This window comes from Sinocyclocheilus anshuiensis, unplaced genomic scaffold (assembly GCF_001515605.1).
Source record: "Sinocyclocheilus anshuiensis isolate Anshui unplaced genomic scaffold, SAMN03320099.WGS_v1.1 scaffold117, whole genome shotgun sequence".
NCBI lineage: Eukaryota > Metazoa > Chordata > Actinopteri > Cypriniformes > Cyprinidae > Sinocyclocheilus > Sinocyclocheilus anshuiensis.
The window spans coordinates 954,556-975,726 of NW_015536624.1; the positions used below are offsets into that span (position 1 = coordinate 954,556).

The 21,171-nt window shown below is 36.5% G+C and overlaps 1 protein-coding gene across 1 annotated transcript in view; it reads right to left on the reverse strand.

The window, feature by feature from the left end:
• LOC107704848 (nipped-B-like protein A) overlaps window positions 1-18,589 on the reverse strand; it is a 49,023-nt gene extending 30,434 nt beyond the window's left edge. Inside the window, exons 1-9 of the mRNA XM_016507874.1 lie at window positions 18,273-18,589; window positions 16,266-16,415; window positions 12,657-12,822; window positions 8,290-8,426; window positions 7,128-7,236; window positions 4,610-4,764; window positions 4,450-4,505; window positions 2,780-3,149; window positions 1,582-2,301 (exon numbers count right to left, since the gene is read on the reverse strand). Coding sequence (XP_016363360.1) covers window positions 1,582-2,301; window positions 2,780-3,149; window positions 4,450-4,505; window positions 4,610-4,764; window positions 7,128-7,236; window positions 8,290-8,426; window positions 12,657-12,822; window positions 16,266-16,329 — 1,777 coding nt within the window. The 5' untranslated portion in view covers window positions 16,330-16,415; window positions 18,273-18,589. The remainder of the gene's footprint in view (window positions 1-1,581; window positions 2,302-2,779; window positions 3,150-4,449; window positions 4,506-4,609; window positions 4,765-7,127; window positions 7,237-8,289; window positions 8,427-12,656; window positions 12,823-16,265; window positions 16,416-18,272) is intronic.
• Between the last annotated feature and the right edge of the window lie 2,582 nt (window positions 18,590-21,171).

Below are 21,171 nucleotides of genomic sequence, written 5' to 3' on the forward strand. Positions count from 1 at the left end.
ATTTAATAATAATAATAATAATAATAATAATAATAATTAATAATAATAAAAAAAAAAAAAAATTAAGCATAATTGTGAATTCACAAACGCTATGATTTAATTAAACAATTATATGCAGTGTTCTAATACAGTATATGCGCTTTAATTATTTACATGCGTGTAGGTTAAGTACATGCGTCACACAGCGGCTCCGTTCACAGTAGTTCCACAGGAACTGATATCATTTACATGTGTGGAGCATCTCAAACTCCATCTCTGCATGTTGTTGTGAGTTTGGGTTTATATTAACGTTCATCTGGGAAAGCAACTTTCTGTCATAAAGAAATGGCCAAATATTAAAGATTAAGTGCACATTTGAATGAAATGGTGCTTGGTCAGTATTAAACAAGGATTAGATCACACAGTAATGTGTAAAAACAATCGTCAGGCAGTTGGCGCCCTCTGCAGGCCTTTGTTGTAATGCGTAATGTACATTAGCTCTATTGTTTATAATACATTATGCATTTTAACAATTTTGTGGAATAAAACCATATGATTTCTTGCTTTTGATACTTTATTTGTACTAATTATTATTGCCTCATTGCTATTATATATGTATTTTAAGTCATTTTAAAGTCTATTGTTCACTTACATATATTATACTGCACATTTACATTTTTCTCCTAAATAAATTCTGGTAAATAATATTTCTGGTAAATACTCCTATAAAAATAGTTTTTTGATTATAATTTTATTATTAGTATACTAGAACACGTGGATATGTTGTCATTCTTACACTATTATACTGAACTTTGATTTCAGTGATTTGGACTATGAGATGGACACTTGCTTCTTGCACTTTATGTTGCACTTTACTTTTGGATTTCATTTGGTTTAATGAAATATAGTTTAATAAAATATTCTTAAGTAAAATTGTAGATTTTTTTGTGTGAGAAATTAATCGTTTAGATTAATCGATTAATTAGTCGATAGTTTAATCGAAATAAAAATAGTCGTTAGTGGCAGCCCTAAAAAGCACATAAAATTACTAAAACAAAATAGAAAAATTGAAATGCAAAGCAGAATTATAAACAGAAGCTAATTCAAAATATTAATAAATACTGTAATACTAAATAATACTAAAATAAAACTGATCATGACAATTGTATCAACAACTGTTTAAAAAAAACGTCAATCAATAACACACCAGCAATTAATATTACTTTTATAAGAAATAAATAAATACAACCATTTAATTCACAGTACAATTATTACTGTACAATTATTTTGTATTTTATAATTCTAACCCATCACACAACAAATCTGGCAATACAAATGAGACACTATTTCAAAACGTATGACAACCCCTTATAAGAGCCATTTCAAACAAACATTAAAAAAAAAAAAAAAAACCTGGTAACAGTTCAGCGCTTACCAGCTGGAAAAGTCAAGAAACATTTCGCATAACTACCCTTTTACAAGCAGCCAAGTAATACATCTCCCTGCCTGGCTGTTCATTCAATTCGAAAGGAAAAACCTGTTCTCAGAGCGGGAAACGGTTATTCGAGCTGGAAAGAGTAAAGATAAAAGGAGTTCCCCTACCTTTCCCAGATCTCCCAGAGGAGAGCCTGTTCTTGCCAGACTTGGAGCCACGCGAGTCTCTCTCCCTCATGAGCCTCTGCACCTCATCGATGGAGAGTTTCTGCAGAACAACCACAGGCTTGACAGTCTTCTTCACGTCCACCTCTGGTTCCAGTCTCTCCAGCCGCACACATGGCTGCTTCCAACCTTCTGGAATATCTCCTGCTCCGAGATTTTTCCTGATTTTGGGAATGGTGAAGTTTTTAAGCACTCCCGAACTGGTGTTTTCTCCCAGCATGTACGGAGGAAGCTCTGCTGGTTTACTCCCCGACTGAGCCGCACACTGCATGCCGACATCACCGTGCCGACCCTCGGGTCTGTGCTTCTGCCGCGGGGTATCGGGCTGATGTCGGTGTTCTGGAGCGTGGTCGTGCTTGTGTTTGAGGGCCTTCGGAGTGACCCCTTCCTGTGGCTCCTGAGGCCAGCGCTGAGCCTCGCTGGCAGGGATGGGCATGCCCATGCAGGTGTCCTCCACTCTGCCCGCTTGCTCCAAGCTCACTTGCAGGTCTGGGCGGCTGGCACTGGCACTGGTGCTGGCGGCGCTGGCCTCCTGAGGGGCGAGCCTGTGCCCTGCGTTAGCCCCTCCTCCTCCACCTGGAGCCCCAGAGCCTGAACCAGCTGTGCCAGCTGCGCCAGGCTCCTGCGGGTGAGAGTCCTGTTTGCGCTTCTTCAAAGGCTTATCTACAGAGAGAAAGAGATCAGATTCATAATTTTTATCATGAAAATTGAGGGAGCGTTCTTATTAAAGAAAATAATGTCAAAACGTGGGTCATTAAGGCATAACAGGCTTAATTTTCTTTTAAAAAAACACAATTTCTTCTTTCTTTCTTTTGGTTATGCATTGAAATATGATTTGGATATACTGTATAACTACCATTTAGATAACTTTTTGGCATTTTTGCCTTTATTTTTATAGGACACTTTAGAGGAGGCAAAGCGGGAGAGAGAGAGAAGAGGGCGGGATTGGGAAAGGTCCTCAAGCTGGGTTTCGAACTTGGGACTCCTGTAGCGCAATGACTTATAAATAACTATATTCCATAACATAAAAATAATAATCTGCATGTATCATGTATGTATGCTATATTTATCAGGCAAGTTTCTATATCAGTGCACATATCCGTTTTGGAGACAATGTGTTTACTGACATCCTGCATCATACCTTTATCCTGCACCTCTTTAGCGCCACGGTCCGTCTCCATGGCCGCTTCACTTTCCATCCTTTCTATTGCAGCAAGAGCCTCAACAAGCTCTCCTTCTGGGTCTGAACCGGGGTACATTCCCCCAAACTCCACCTCTGCTGGCCTGGCCCGTGACTGCCTCAGGTTCAGCTTAGTAGGGTCTTTTGTTGGCGAGCCCACAATATCATACACAGCAGCCTTATCGGCCGGGTCCCGCTCTCCCTCGTTAGGGTTCAGACTGCGCTGCTTGTCTGGGGAGCCCAGATGCATTTCTTGAGCCCCATCGCAAGGAGGAGTGTAAGGTGGAGATGACTGCAGTATGTGAGACGTGAAACCTGCCCTCATCTGATCCTAATGGTTTTCAGAGAAATACACAATAAGAACAGCTTCTTAACTCTTTCCCCGCCATTGACAAGTTATTTCATCTTTTACAAGAAAATGCTTCCCTGCCAAAGACCAGTTTTTACAGCTTTCCGTGTTTTCACTGTTATACACTCGGGGGCGCTATTTCGCATCTTCTGAACGAGTACAAAACCTCCCGAACAAAAACACATAAACAGGACGGAGAAACTAGCGATCTCTATGTAAACAGATGCCTATGAAAAATAATGCGATCATCAGCAATAGACAGCATATAAATGAAAACTGCATAATGTTACGGAGTAAAATGTTGATCCAGGAAGTGGTATACGTCTGTGCAAGCTTTGGAGGTGTTGATGGAAGCGATTTACTGGATTTATGCTTTGATAATCGTACTGAATATTATCCAGATGTAGTTTTTGATAAAAATGTGATTCTCACCTTTTTGCTCAAAATTATGAATTTTTTTATGAAACCTACCTATAATCAAGTGTTGATAAAAAAAGAATGCTTTAAGCTAGAATAAAACAGATTTTTTTGTTTAAAAGTAGAGGCTTGATCTTTATTTTGGTGTATTGCATATTCAAATATTCATACAGCAAAATATACTGGAGGCCATCAAATTTTTGTGAAAATCATCAAAATCGCTGGCGGTGGCTGGCAACCTTTTTCAAAAATGCTGGCGGGGAAAGAGGTAAAAGAAAAGTGGTCGACCAAAATGTAAATTTTAGTTTTGATGGCCAATGCCGATTATCCGATATATATGTAAAATATAATACATTTTAAAAAAGTTTAAAATAAATTTAAAATTTAGTCAAAAGTATAGTAAAATACATGCATAGCAATTGTTGAAATTAAATGTATATTTATTTTACATCACATTGCAATGACGAAATTAGAAATCATTTGAAAATGAATATTGGAAAAACATCTTAAAATTGCAAATTAAACAGATTTGATGGCAAATTCATGATTCTGTAACCCTATTATAGAATTATAACCAACAGTGCCATGGAAATCTTTTTTTTTTCTTTCCAAATAAATCTGCAATATAAAGCTAATATATTACAGTAAAAATGCATAGCACCTGCTAAAATTAAATATATATTTATTTCCATTTTTAAACATTATATTTTTGTATTCCATTTACTTTGTTTAACAGAATGGGAGCTCCATACACACATGTGCTGGCATTCTCAGCATTGTCAAAATAAAAGTCCCAATATTCTGACACATCAGCCAAACTGGCGACTGTTGGTCGACTATTAATGTAGAACAAACTTTTAAATACCTTATTCTCATGAACATTTCTCATGCCTCCTGGAATCATCGGGCTTGCTACTGAACCTGGAAAAAACACACAGTTTAAATACGTCAGAAAACAGACAAAGGTCTCGATCAATGGAAGAGATTCTCTATAGATCTGCCTATGTGTGCATCTTTGTGCAGACCTTGCTGTAGGTGCTGGTGTTGACTGTAGGCTGGAGGGTGTGGGTACTGTCTGTAGCCGGTAGCAGGGCTCTGAGGGGCATAAGGGCTGGGCACTGGGCTGCTCTGCTGAGGCAGAAACCGTCCACCAGAACCAGACTGCCCTGGCACAAAACGCCTATCATAAGGAACAGGAAGGGACATGGTCAACAGAGAGTTTTTACTAAATCTACTTGCCAACACTGATTAGTAAAAAAAAAAAAAAAAAGAACATCAAAATATTTATTTAACAATTATTTTAATAATTTTTTAAGGAATAAACAACATTTTAAATTCAAACATAGAAAACAGTTATTTTAAATTGCACTGTATTTTTGATTAAATAAAAGCAGCCTTGGTTAGTAGGGCTGCAACAAATGATTATTGTGATCATTGATTAATCGATTTAATGCATAAAGTGTTATATAAATATATTAAATATATAAATTGTAATTGCAAATTAATTTGTAATTTTGTCTCAAATCTAATACTCATAATAAATACCACTAATCATAATTATTATAAATTCTAAAACAATTCCAGTTATTTATAATAAAGTTATTACTAAATAAAATTAAACAAAATAAGAAATGTTACTATTGTAATATTTAAATGTAAAACGTTACACCAACAAGCTGTTATTTTATCTGAAAGCTACACAGAGCCCTTCAGGTTTCTCTTTACAAGCCTGGAAAGATGGTTGCTGCAAGTTGTGTTTCCAAATGCATGTAATAAGAGATCCAAACTCAGAGCAGATGTGTAGAGAAGTATTTACTGTGAAATGAGCCTTACTAAGGTACTGAAAACACCAGATTGTGAGCTGCTCACGTGTAAAAGTGTACAGTGCCTCACTTCACTCGGAAACATGCAACGCTGTTATTTAATTCAATCGTAGCCTTTGCAATTTGATAATCGCACTATGCAACAACAAAATCTTAGGTTTTTATGATTAATCATGACATTTATATCTGTTTTTCCTTAGCACGGCATTAATGGGTTAATACTAGGGGTGTGCGATATATATCGTCTGCGATAATATCGTAATTGTTGTTTTAACGATGTGCGATTTGACATTATCGAGTATTTTGCAAAAACCATTCAAAACATCCCTACAGAGCGCACGCATACATTACGTGAAGTCTAGACTAGTGCGTGTGCGCATTTAGTGTGTTTTCTTTCACTGCATGATTCAGTCTATTAAAATGTATTTAGAATGATCACAAATTCAAGACATGATGGCAGAAAATTTATATATTTATACCACTTCATATAGTTATTCAATTTCACACGAAGAGTGCCGTTTTTCTCCAAAAATTACCATGATTACAAATGTGACATTGAATTCAATAAACAATAAGTTAATTAAGATGTTTTTGTAAGAAAAATATCCATATTTCAAATGTAATAAACACTTTTCTCTCACTTCCGGTTTCTGTCATACGCGGAAGCCGTCCCAGCGGATGACATAGTATGTCGGCTAGGGTTGGGTACCGAATCCTGGTGCCAATATGGATACGTTTCTTACAAAAACACATGCATTCACTACAGGAGGCCTTTATTCACCCCCCGGAGCCGTGTGCAGCACGTTTTATTATGGATGCGCGCGCTTTATTTTACGACTTGTGGATTCTTCAACTGCAACACCCGCTGACTGTAATGATAGAGCTTGGAATAGCCAGGACAATTTTTAATATAACTCCGACTGGATTCGTCTGAAAGAAGAAAGTCATATACACCTAGGATGTGAAAGTAACCTGACAGCAAACTAGCAACCCAAAAGTAAGCATTGTTACAAGTGCAATCTGTCAAGCTTGTAGTAGTAGAAGTTTCCCTATGTGCTTGGATTGACTCTTACCCGCCTGGGCCGGATACTGGGGAGTGCTCGGTGCGGTCTTATTCCTGAAGATGTTGGGGTTCCTAGACAGCAAAAGCTGCAGCAGCACTGGTACATCTCCCTCCAACTCATCACTGCCAAGGCTGTCCTTCAGCTCTCTGTGGAAAAATATATCAGAGTTGACGAACTCAAACATCACTGAAAGAATACACAGTGCCCTATGATTTCCACAATGCGTAAAATGCTGTCAGAATTGCAGAACCCAGTTATAAATAAGGAATTCATTGTATAACACCATACTGTCAGATAATTTGGCAAAATTTGAATGAATAAATCAAAAGAAGGGCTGTGCACTTAATCAAATTGTGATATAGAGTGGTGGAACTATGATGCGACTTTGTAGGCAAAACCCGGAAGCGAGTTAGCATTTTAGCACTTCCGGTTCCATCGGGATGCTTCGAGGGTAAGTAAAACATAGTCTAATTTTCATTTTTGGGTGAACTAACCCTTTAAATCATACACGGTATTATAAAACATACTGCATGATGGCTTTAATTGTTAATAACAGCAGTTGTTGGTTAGCTTCGTACAATGAAAACAAACTGAACGTGTCACAAATAGTATCACAAGTTACTCCACATAAAAACTGAATTAGAAAGCAGGCTCACCCAGAGGGGCTGTGGGACATAGAGGCCTGGTAATTGGCAGAGGCTGGACTTCCCTGCATGGAGCCATGTATGATTTTATACGGCGGTGCCATTGACTGCTGACTTACACCTGTGAAATACAAGAGTGTGAAAAATTGTCTGGACGAGAAACAACAGGCAGAAAAGCTACTATAACAACATAACATCACTTGAGATGGTTACTGAAAGTTTAAAGACTGGCAAGGTTCCAATAAGCCAGGTCAAACCATTACTAAATCTTTGCTGCTATATAGGAAAGTAGCAAAGAATGAAATAATTCATGCATTTAGTCATTGCAATGAAATCACAGAACTTAAAACAATAAATATTTATTAAATAGATATTGAATATTTATACAATTATATGAAAAAAGTGTTGTATCTAATCTTTTTTTAATGATTCTTTCATGCATTTTTCTGTGCCATTTCCATTACCACTTTAAAGTATGTTGTCCAAAAGTTGACAAAGCTTTCTATTTATTTTTAGGCACTAAACCTTTTTTTTAGTTTTTTTAAATAGACGAGTTTGATATGCTATGCAAACTCTTAATTCACACTACACGTGTTCTGGCACAAATCAGCTTGGATTGTTTTGCGATGCTGTCAATGTAATGCAGACTTTGTAAAGAGGCTTTTGCTGATGAATGGTGCAGTGGCAACAATATTACATGTGGAAAATATATCCGTTTATATGCTTCTTATATTAACAAATTTCCTTGATTTTATATACTGATTGTTTTGGCATACATAAGAAACAAAATCAAATTAATTATTTCTCCTTAACATACACATTTATGGGGAAATAATTCACTTGATTTTGTTTCTTTTCTTCTCTGTTGTTTCAATTGTTTTGTTTTTTTTTCGTTTTTTTTTATAACTGAAGGTCAGAGAAAAACAATGCCTCTTTCTGTAGTTCTGATGGGAAAATCACCATGTTCTAGGGAGAGGAAAGGGAGGCAAAGTCTGTCTTATCAGAAGGACAAAACCCGCAAAGATAACTAAACATTCTTCAGGCAGACTTTTACCTGCTTGGGTGAAAGTAACCTGACAGCAAACTAGCAACCCAAAAGTAAGCATTGTTACAAGTGCAATCTGTCAAGCTTGTAGTAGTAGAAGTTTCCCTATGTGCTTGGATTGACTCTTACCCGCCTGGGCCGGATACTGGGGAGTGCTCGGTGCGGTCTTATTCCTGAAGATGTTGGGGTTCCTAGACAGCAAAAGCTGCAGCAGCACTGGTACATCTCCCTCCAACTCATCACTGCCAAGGCTGTCCTTCAGCTCTCTGTGGAAAAATATATCAGAGTTGACGAACTCAAACATCACTGAAAGAATACACAGTGCCCTATGATTTCCACAATGCGTAAAATGCTGTCAGAATTGCAGAACCCAGTTATAAATAAGGAATTCATTGTATAACACCATACTGTCAGATAATTTGGCAAAATTTGAATGAATAAATCAAAAGAAGGGCTGTGCACTTAATCAAATTGTGATATAGAGTGGTGGAACTATGATGCGACTTTGTAGGCAAAACCCGGAAGCGAGTTAGCATTTTAGCACTTCCGGTTCCATCGTCCCAGAGTCTATGGGATTTTTGAATGGGAGTTTGGTTAAATCCCCTAAAATAAGGTCCGTGGTTCACACAAGCTCAAGATACTTTCACGTTTTATTCTACGACATAAAACACACCAGTTACACCCCACTCATGATTTTTTTTAAACTTATGTTTTTTAAAAAAGATGGTTGCTAACAAGTTGCTAAATGGGACTAGAGGCGCTGTCGGAGACATTAAATGTCATCACGCCGAACAGTTATCAATTTACAGTATTTTTCAATCGTAGTGTATAATTTATAGTACAATTAATTGTAGAATAACCAATTAATAGTTTCCTGCATTTTATAATTTTGTTTGACAATTTTTATTTTTTTTTGCCCGAAATGCAAGACAAGTCTTCGGATGGAAAATGCTCATTTTATCACTTTCCTACTGATGCGGAGACTCTGGGTTCGCACCATAAGGTAAACTCATATGATTATTCCATGTAAACACCACATTTACCGGCTTGCATAGTGATTGCATAGTGCTTAAAGCCACGTAAACATTAAAGGTGCAATAGGTGATTGTCTTCAGAAACATTTTTTGTTATGCTGGTTGAAAGTCTCTTCACATCCGGATAGCAATTATTAAGTTAAGTGGTCTAAATGTATTTATCTGTATTTATATATTCTGTGGAAGGCGTAGGACCAAGAAATGTTCGTCCAATCAAAACGCTCGGTCCGAGCGTTTTAATTGGCTTTCCTACCTGCCTGTCAAGGTATGTATTAGCATACCTCTGCGCACCGGGTTCGCGCAGACAGGATACGTCATCAGCGCGTTCACGCACGCTGTGCAGACAGAGCGAGAATGGCAGACAAACATCAACAACCCGATCTTCCTTCCTGGTATTGTAGTACTTTTAAAGTTTTCTCACCGATGAATGACACATGATGTAGCCCAGCGGTTTAGGCATCAAAATTCATAAAAGTTATATTATTTTGTGAAGATTATCTTGATGGACAAAAAACGTGCAAGTTTCATGAACTATGATTGAACACAGAGCTTATTTTTTGCGATAATCCAAAAGCCTATGGAAAAATCCTATTGGCTTTTTGTCAAGGGAACCAGTGCGATGCTAACAGCCAATCGGCCTACAAAGTGAAATCATAGTTCCCCCACTCTATAGAATAGTGTCTCTGAACATTGAACTGCAAAAGTCTATTTAGATATGAAGTCTGCATGTGTGAATGAGTGGCACAGTTTTGTCTACTACATATACTTTGATGCTTGTGGTGTTTTCAGCATCTGCCACCTCATATAAGGACATCAGCATTTAACCCTTTCATTTGATAAAACTATTGTGAGATACACACAGAAACTCAAAGGTTTTCACTACAGCCAATCAAAATAAACGTTTGGTTTAACTTGAAGAAATTATGACAAATATATAACTACTATACAATAGGGGTGGGAATCACCAGAGGCCTCACGATACGATATTATCACAATACTTGTGTCACGATACAATATTACTGCGATTTTAAATATATTGCGATATTCTGTGATATATTGCAATTTATTACCTTTTTCCAACTTCAAATTATGTCCCCAAAAGAAAACTTTGACAACATCTGTTTTAACTAAAAAGAAACATTTCTCAGTTTATCTCACTTCAGTTTTATTGTTGCAGTGCAAAATGGGATTGTCAAGCAGACAAACTGACCAACACTTTCATGAAAACCTGTCATAAATGTTGTATGCACCTGGCAAACTAAACTATTTGTATTACAGTCTAATCTAGTCCACCTTCATTAAATTTAAACAGGAATGCACTGCTGTGCTACTATAGGTATTTTGAACAGTGCAACTTGAAATTGTACTAAAAAGTTGTGCAGACCCTTCAGCAATTGGGGCATTTGAAAGTAAATTACTGTTAAATTTAAATTAAATTAAATAAAACATGTAGTCTTACACCTAGGGATGCACCGAAATGAAAATTCTGTGCCGAAACGGAAACCGAAAATTCTGGATGCACTTGGCCGAAAACCGAAACCAAAAATGCTTTGTAATGATTATTTATTATTTTATTAAATAATATAAAGAAATTTTGTAAGACTTTTTAAATTTAACTCAATTTTAATGATACTGAATTTAAAAAAACACAAGCCAATAAAATAACCACACTTTTACTGAAAGTAACACAAATAAAACTGGACAGAATTTATATTAATATTGGTAACACTTTAACCACACTTTTACTGAAAATAACAATAAAACTGGACAGAATTTATATTAGTAAAACTTTACAATAAGGTTCATTAGTTAACTACTTTAGTTAATGAACTAAGAATGAACAATAGTTCTTCAGCATTTACTAATATTAGTTCATGTTAATTTCAACATTTACTAATGCACTATTAAAATCAACAGTTGTGCTTGTTAACAGTTAATGCGCTCTGAATTAACATGAACTAACAGTGAATAACTGTATTCTCATTAACTAACAATAAGATTAATAAATACTGTAATAAATGTATTGTTCATTGTTCGTTCATGATAGTTAATACATTAACTAACATTAACTAATGGAACCTTATTGAAAAGTGTTACCTTAATATTAAATATCAATATATTATTTTTATTCACTTCTATGTAACAGAATCAGATATAAGTTGTTGTTGTTTTTTGTTTTTTTTGACTAATTATCGAAATAATGTATAGTCCTACAAAGCTATTATTATCAGAGCATATGAGCAGAGCATAGCGTCACTGAAGGTAGCATTATTTTACCAGCGTTGCCCAGTACAGCTGAACTAGCCTACACCATGTTACAGCACAGTTGCGCTACTGCAAACCGGAACAAGTAGGTCTATACTGCATAGAAATTTCCTGTCAGCGGGTTATTTGAGCGGACTTTGCTTTTCCAATGAGCATGAGCGGTACACGAGCGGAACACACATTCATAGATCGGAATATTAAGCGAAGCGTCGAAACGCGCAGGAGAGTGAAACATGCGTGCTGAACACTGCCGGGCGCGACGCGGCGCACCATATATATTATTATTATTATTATTATTATTATTATTATTATTAGTAGCCTATATTTTTGGTGCATCCCTACTTACATTCCCTCCTTGTTTACAAATCCGAAGTACATACATCCGCTTTAAATGCTGACGGGGCTTTCCTGATAACTTTCCGGATGCCGCCCTCTTTATTTTACTAACTTACTGCATGCTGAAGGTGACCCAGCTGACCTCACCAGAAAAAAACTCAACACCACCATCTAGTGGATTGTAAAGAAATTGTTTCTATTATTCTACCAAATAGTATAATAAAAAGATCAATACTTGGCATCCGTGTATTGATACAGTATTGCCACGGAAAATATCGCGATACTATGCTGTATCGATTTTTTCCCCCACCCCTACTATACAAGTAGAATGCACTTTTCAAAGTAGTAACAACAATAACAGTAACAATACAACAATAACAATACATTTTAGGAATATAATTTTTTTGTCCATGTTTACATTTAAACGGTTGTGCAGCACTTTTAATGGTTCGTTAAAAATTGGAATTGATCACATTTCATTTGATTACACTTCAAAAGATTTATGCATTCATATGCATGCGTTATTAGTTTTACGCATTCATTTGATTAGTACCGTTTTTGATTCAATCATAAAACAATTTCTGAAAAATAGAACATTTCATAGCCCCTATTATCGTCAAAAATTGTTTTAAGTAATTATTAAGTAATTAAAGTTTTATGAGTTCAATTGATTAGACATCTTTTTTGATTATTACATTTTCATTAAACCATTAAAACAGAAAGCAGAAAAATGAAAATGGAAAGCATGCAATTTGGGGAAAAAAAATCGAACTTATTTTATGGAGGAGAGAGTTCGATTTAGAAAGAGAAGGCATATAGAGGAGTAGTGTATGTAATGGGTAAATGTACGCAGAAACTCACATGTGTTCCATGGAGACCTGGCTGAGGCCGCTAGCGAGCTGAGAGACCAGAGTTTCATCCCTGCAGCCCATCAGATGCCCCACTTCCTCAGCTACACGCCCACTGTACAGCAGGCTCTTAGTGGAGGTGCCCGGTAAAGGGGAGGGCAGGGGCAGCTGGTTCAACACTGTACACACAAACAGAGGGTGATAAGGCAAAGCTTTCTTTATTATAAGAACTCCCCGGGTAGAAATCTAACAGCCACCTTAAGTGATGTTCTGACACAGTCAATCTAAAACACAGAGCGTACATGAATCAGAGTCCAAGAAAGCAATGTCTTATCAGCTAAACCTGAAGATGATCCAGATGCTGCAGCAAATTATCTAATATAAATTATCGCTCAAAAGTTTGGGATCGGCAAGATTTTTTTGCTTTTGCTGAAAATTCAGCAAGGATGCTATAATGGATCAAATGACGGTTTAAAATGCTAACAAAATATTTTTTTATATAATTGCTGTTCTTTAAACTTAATGTATGGTTTTCACAAAAAAAATAATAGGCAGCACAATTATTTTAACCATTAATAATAAGAAATGTTTCTTTAGCAGCAAATCAGCATATTAGAATTAGATTTCTGAAGGATCGTGTGACACTGAAGTGAAGACTGGAGTAATGATGCTGAAAACTCAGCTTTACATCACAGGAATAAATTACATTTTAAAATATATTCACATTAAAACAGTTATTTTAAATACAGTAGTCAACATTGTGGCTCAAAAAAGTTAATTAAAGTTGTCCTAAGACAAGAATGCATTTTGGTTTTAGATTTTAGGACAACTTTGATGAAAGGTTTTGATCCACTTCAAATGCTGACTAGTGTTTTTGCTGTATTTTGATTAAATAAATGCATCCCTGGTATGCAGAAGTGACTTAAATCTGACCAACCCCAAACTTTTGAACGGTAGTGTAAATAATGAAAAAAAAAAAATAAATAAAAATATTTTATGATGTAAGAAGAGCCTTATAAAAACAAAGCATTCAAGTCTCTCATAGTGCATTGCTTGGTTACAAAATTGATCATTTAGACCAGGGGTTTTCAAATTGGGGTCCGAGACACAAAGCCAGGGGGTCTGCAAAATAATTTGCTATACCGTATTTTCCGGACTGCAATTCGCATTTTTTTATCTTCTGAAACGTGCTATGATTTATATTCCAAAGTGACTTATATAATGCATTAATGTCAAATAAGCAAAGCGTAAACACTTAAAAGTGTTTTCTTTATTTTACAAAAGCACAAAGTTTCACTGTCATTTTGAAGGTACACAAATAAAAATAGACCGCTTTGAAAGATGTTTTGCTCTTATCTGACGGATATCACATTTTTCCGCTGATATAGGGAATCCAAAGTGTTCGCGCTGGCGCCTCCCACGCGCACACAACAAATCAGTTCTAGCATTGCAACTTGACATCACAGCCTCATCATCAGCAAACTAAATAAGACAACTAAACATACAAAAGGTATTTGGTGACTCAATGAACTTGTCTGTTGTACAATATGTAGGTTTTGCCGGTCAGCGTGAGCATGCCGTGGTATTTTTCCAAACACTTTTTTTGCATATGTGAAAGATGCTGTTAGTAGATATTTGGACATGAGAGAAGTACAAAGCCTTCTTTACGTAATAAGTAGCCTAATAGTTTAGCAACCAAATGTTAGACTGCGTAACGATTCACTCATGGAAACGATTCATGCCGAATGAGAGGTTTGCGAGCCCACTATGTGGTTAAGTTTCAGTAAGTAAGTTTAGTTTGTTATGGACATGGCCATAGGCGCCGATTTATGTTTCTGCCGGTGGGTGCAAAAAACGAGCATTTTATTTTTTTAATGGCACGAGATCTCGCGAGATCCGATGTGTCTCGCGAGCTCTAACTGGTCTCGCGAGAACGTGACGATATCCTCGCGCAGACTGGCTCGTTCATTACGGCGTAGTCTTTATCCAGTCATAAAAACAGAATTCAAAGTTTAATGCGGAATGTCACGGAATTTGTCGAATTTTGAATTAATTAATCAAAAGTAGGTCATTACACTTAAATCAAATCACGATATGGACTAGTATCTGTAAATATTAAGCCGCAAAAGTCGATTTAAATATGAATCCTACATGTCCTGCCTCTCTCTGTTTATGAATGGCGCAGACGCGCGGTTTCATTTACTACACACACACACTGAAGCGCGCGTGATGCTCGCGGTGATTTCAGCGTCTGCCGTCTCACTAAATGAGGACGTAAACACATGAACAACATCTCCAGAACTGCTCTGAGAGTCAGTTAATGAGCATTTTAGCGTTTGATTTGAGTAAAACTAGCGAGCTGTAAAGGTATTCACGGCAACCCGTCAAAATAAAAGTCCGGTTTGATTTGAAGACATTGTGCCTATAACTATTTTTCAGTAGAATGTACATAGCATACTACTACTACTACTACTAAAATGAAACAAACATTATTTTTTTTAAATAATCACACAAAACATGTCTTCCATTTAATTAATTAGACATGCTTTTTAATTAATACAATTTAATTAAACTATTAAAAAGGAGTCGAGAAAAATTAAAATGAAAAAAAAAAATGGAATTTGGACAAAAAAAATTGAATTTAGGAAAAAATCAAACGGATTTCACAGGGCCCTAACTAGGCCTATCCCTCAGCCTTGCCATGCCCCCCAGTTTGGGAACCACTGCTTTAATATTTTAAATGGATACATTAATTGTGTTTATTATATATTTTTTTATTAAAGTGGAAATCAGTTTACTAAATAATGTAAACTTACCTGACTGCTTCACTTCCACTTTCAAGGGATATTTATGTTGTTTATTATTTATTTTTATTTATACTGTTTATCATTTTTGTGCAATTACTTGCCTGTCAGTTGAGTTTGTGGCAAAACATTTTGCAGTGTTTACATGTTGTTTATTACTGCATAAAATTTATTAAAATAGATGTTTAATTTCATAAAGTACAAGCTGATTTCAAAATGCACCTACTTTTTTGCATTTTGTGTTTTTCAGTTGAATAAAAGACTATTTTTCCCTATATATTTCATCATTGAGGATTTCTTTTAAAAAAAGTCTAAAAATCTCGTCTCGTCTCGTTCTTGTGAACCCAGTCTCGTGGGATAAGCGTCTCTTCACACCCCTAGTTGAAGCCCATGAAGCACCACAAATAATGTAATCGAGTCAGTCTCCCTTAATACTTAAACATTTGCATATATATGCACATTTTACAATAAACTAAAAATACATAGTTTCTGTAGATAATTTATATCTTTAAATGAGTCGTTTTATATTTCTCCATTGATTTTAATCTGATTGTCATTTGCAAAGTTTCATGTGATTGTAGTTTCCCTCACTAAAGCCCTTAATTCTTCTACCTTTGTTGTTTTGCCCAATTTTCCAATATTTTTTGCTCCAACTTAAGGTTTATAAGGTTGTTATTATGTTGGGTTAGTTCATGGCTTATAACGCTTTAACAAAATCCTTTTTAAAATCCCAATGGGAAAAATTAATAGAAAAAAATACTTCCGGAAGCAACGCCACTGAAAACGTGAATTACGAGTAGTGGGATTAGGGTACTTACAGTCAGTGAGACCAGCGATCCCAGCAAGGGTTGTGATGGGCACATGTGGCATGTCCCCATTCATACTGACGGCTGGGCACAGAAGTCTTACGCACACGGAGTTCCACAGAGATATTTATACGCTGACCATGCCTCACATCTCACTCAATCCTAGAGAGAAAAAAAGAGTGTTTGAATGAGGTTGTGATATGGGATGACAAGCTTCATTTGTTTGTTACAGAGTCTCAACGATTTTGTGCATAGATCAACAGTCACTATGTTTCCTGGCAGAATCAGTCCACTCAGACGTACTGTCTGTAACAGGTGTATTGATTTCTGTGCACACTAACTGCCACGTAGAGGAGCATTATGCGAGTCCGATAACATCTACTACAGTGCAGACAGCCTGATGGACACACCCACTCTGGACAGAGGATGGACCATGGACGCACCCCTCATTAGATATGCAAGCCCAACCCTGTCTCTCTCATGGGACCAATGACAGCTGTGAGACGGTAAGCGCATAGTAAGCACAAAAGAGCAGATGCAAAGAAGCAGACCTCACATAATCAAGCAAGAACACATTTTACACACATTCAAAACAACATACTACATCACTGCTCAGGGTACAACAAGTAAGCAGTAAGTATTTTTGTTCAAACAACTGCATTTCAAATGATAAAAACCTCTTCTGTAGTATCAAAAGAAAATTCTGCATACATTTCTGCATCCGGGCTATGTAGAGGGCATTAATATTCATGACTCATTTGCATGTGAAACTGTATTCAAAAGGTAAACAGTCCAGTGCTGAGCTCTGACAGGCAGATTATTACCGATGCAAACTGGGGTACTTCTGTTGCACTGGCCCTTTAAATGCCAATACTTCACTTTACATTCATTAATCCATTCCGATCACTTGCATGCAGGTTTTAAGACAACAACATTCACATAATACACCATTTCATAATCAAACCTTTTGTCGCTAAAAATTAAAATTCAACAATCAGGAACGTTTTCAACATCTCCAGTAATAACGTGTTTATATTTCTTACCGAAAACAAGGTGCAAGCGACTTTGAGTTGGCTTAAGTTCTGAATGCAATTATCTGCCCAATTTATAGTATTATTCTCTAAATCGTTAACGCAAGATGCTATTAAAGGATATGGCAGGTCATACAGTGGAGTGAAGCATCACATCTGTGCAATCAGGGTAACACAAAATGACCAAAAACACAGTGTTGACAAGTCGATCGCCACAGAGAGGAACCATTCATCCTCAAAGCGTTTCACTGGCGTTTATTCAGCCGTAATGACTCAAAACATGGCTACCACCATGTTCAGTTATGAACACTAGAGAATGTAAATATTTACCATAACACGCGTTCAAGCCGTTCGTGGGTTCTCGAGAGATGCTTAGAAATGATTTCGACTATTGGCAAAGCGTTAGCTCGGGACTTAATAGATTCCTTGCGGAGACTCGCTAGTTAGCATTGCTCTGATCTGTTATGTGAATTCTTACAGAAACCCGAGCCGCTTGTGTTCTTACTTATTTAACTAACAAATTTAGTTATCTTCTACACGATGTTCTGTGAATAGTTCAGTCGTTTAGTCTACTAACCGATAGCCGCCGCTATGCTAAACGCTGGCCAAGGCTAGTTCGGCTACGCACATCTTTCTATCTCCGCTCGCGAACAATAAAAACACTTTTCGCTGTCCTCCATTCTCTCCCTCACACTGTACGTGACGTGACGAAACGTTTTCGGTCATTACAAAAAGCGTGGGATATCTGTATATAATCCGTTTGAGTTCCCACACAAAAACGCTCGCCAGTGTTTGTGGCGCGAGGCCTCCGCGAGCTCCGCAGAAGCCTCGGACTCTACGCTGGGGGGCGCGCCGGAGGAGAACGACTAGCCGAGCCGTTGCGACGTTCGTCTTCTCAGAGCCGTTCCGTCGAGAAAAACCAAATGGAAACGTGTCGAAATGTGGTAAGGAACGCGAAGACGGCTTTAGGAAAGGGTTTGATATTTACCTTAGCTTGGGGTAACTTCAAAGAAGAAAAATAAGGGGACTGTTGTTAGGATGAGAGGTTGGTTGTCGGTCTGCTGTAAGTCTCTGGCTCCCCCTCTCTGCTATAAAAAGATCCGCGCGGGCTAGCGGGGTTTGTTTAGCCGAGCCAGCTAACAACAAGCCAACTCTGTCTTTATCTGGGGTGGGGGAGGTCAAGCTTTCTCTCATCACTTTAAATGCGTTTCATAACGGAGCCGAGTTTAATTCAGCTCCTTATGAACTCATCGCGTCAATGCTCGTAAAACACAGTTGCTTACGTCTTTGTTTGCCAACAAAAAAGCTCCACAACTGATGCTTTGTCGCTAGTCAGAGGGAATTGTAGGTTGACCGGAAATACAAATACTAATAACGTGATTATTTTCCAGCAGACACTGTTGACGATTTCCAGCCTTTTTCCATCAGGTGCGAAAAACACGTATAAATAAGACTGAATTCTTCTTTTTTTATTCAAGATATCTTTTTTTTACTCTAGTTTTACATCCCCAATCATTACATATCATGTAATAGTGTAATAATCATGTAATAGTGTTCACAATCAATAATAATCCTCAACAATAATCCTCTTCTTTCATTTTTTCATGTACATTGCATTAATATGCATCGTACTTTATGTATGCATGTATATATACACACTGTGTATATGAAGTATGATGAGTATTAATTATAAAGTATATTGAGAATAACGCTATTACATTATATGTATTGATGTGGATATGTATACATTTATTAATAAATAGATATGTGAAAAAGAGAATATTCATATAATGTATATTATATTAATATACAACCATCTTTATATATATATAACAAATATCCTTACACTAGTGGTATGGATCAGTGGATATTACCTTAAAATGAATGTTTAGGGATCTCCTCAAATATGCTAAAGAAACTACAATTTATTTTAATTGCTGATGTGTTTCGGAGGGAACCGTTAACAGACTTCAGTGTTCTTGTAGTTTATAACTTGACCTAGAGCCCTGTCCTTTGAGCCTTCCTGTAGTTTCACTTCTCACCACTGGATGGCGATTTAGTATAACGATTCAGGCTAGCGGGCACACCTGTAGTTTATTAACGACTTTCTTTGAATTTGTCTTCTTTAAGAGAAATAATTCTGTGTAGCTATATGAAATATATGAGCTATAATACTGTGGCTTCCATTACCATTAACTGTCATATATATTCCAGTGCTATTCAAGTTCAAACTAAAAACCTGTGCAAGTCTAGCCTTTGTATGAAAGCATCTGCAAAACGTATACATAAAAACTATGCATTTTAAAATTGACAATTGTTGTTTTTATTTCTACTCTTTCTTTAGCATGTCTATGTAAAGCATTTTATATAGACAAAATGTCTATAAGAATCAACTTTTCTTGAAATTTTGTTATAGCACAGTATGTAGTGAACATTCATTTTTTTAGTTTGGAATATATGTCAAAGCAAAATGTTTTCTCATTAGCTGTATATTGATATAACACTAAGAGATGTTTAATGTGTTCGGAAATGCAATATATTATACTCACACTCACCTCAAGAAAAAAACACTACTGGAACAGGTCAAGAAGGACATGATAAAATTGTGTCAACAAGGTCCTGACTTGAACAGAGTTTAGATCATACATTCTTTCTAAGGCGGTAACACCATGTGCTTGACAAGTACAGTAGAGTAGTGAGGGACTGAGAAATGTCAAGGATGAGCCATTCAAAGGCTAATAATGACTGTAATTCTGCAGAACTGGGTGGTGCTATATTAAGGATATAACATTTAACTCCTATATTGTCACTGCAAAGTGAAATTGAGTTTTTAAAAAAATGAAGGAATAGTTTAAAGGAATAGTAAAAAAAATTGCTAATAATGTACTCACCCTCAACCCATCCAAGATATAGATGAGTTTGTTTCTTTATGAGAACAGATTTGGAGAAATGTAGCATTACATCACTTGCTCACCAGTGTGAATGGGTGCCGTCAGAATGAGAGTCCAACAGCTGATAAAAATATCACAATAATAATCCACACCACTCCAGTCCATCAGTTAACATCTTGTGAAATATGTAACGGTGCATGTTTGTAAGAAACAAATCTATCACTACGACATTTTTAACTTCAACCAGTCCAAAACCGGTCTAAACAAATATGTGGATTTTGTTGTGTGAGGACAACAGGAGATGGACTTTTTCAAGTGTTATGATGGATTTTGGCTAGAAGTTATGGTTTAAAGTTAAAATATCTTAATGGTGGATTTGTTTATTATAAACACACAGCTTTTCATCTCACAAGATGTTAATTTATGGATTGGAGTGGTGTGGATTACTGTGATGTTTCTATCAGCTGTTTGGACTCTCATTCTGACGGCACCCATTCACTGAGGATGCAAAATAGGTAACATAAGAATCACTAACCTGTTCAGGGTGCATGCTAAGAACACAACAGGTAATGTGAACAGTCCTGGCCAAAATGCTCTTTTTTTTATTAATAGATTTCTTTATTTTGTTCATCTATCAAGTCTTGAAATAAGATGATTACATCAGTTGAATGTACAGTTTTTCAAAAACAACTCACAGATTCCAGCTTATTTTCACTGATAAAGGCTGCTGTAGTTGTGTAGCATGGAAACATCGCAATATACTGTTGTTTCTGGACTCGCAGCTTCATTTTCCAACTTAAGCTGCCAAAATTCCCCATGTGTTTCATAACAACCAGTTTGAAAATGCTTCTTTTTAACTATTTCTTCTTTTTTTAAATCGTCAGAAATCATTTGGCTTATTTAAAATCTTTTTTTTCCCCAGCCCAAGTAAAAGCATCATTGTGAACATATATTTTTTCCATAATGGCATTGGGTATTTCTCTTGAATTAACGTAA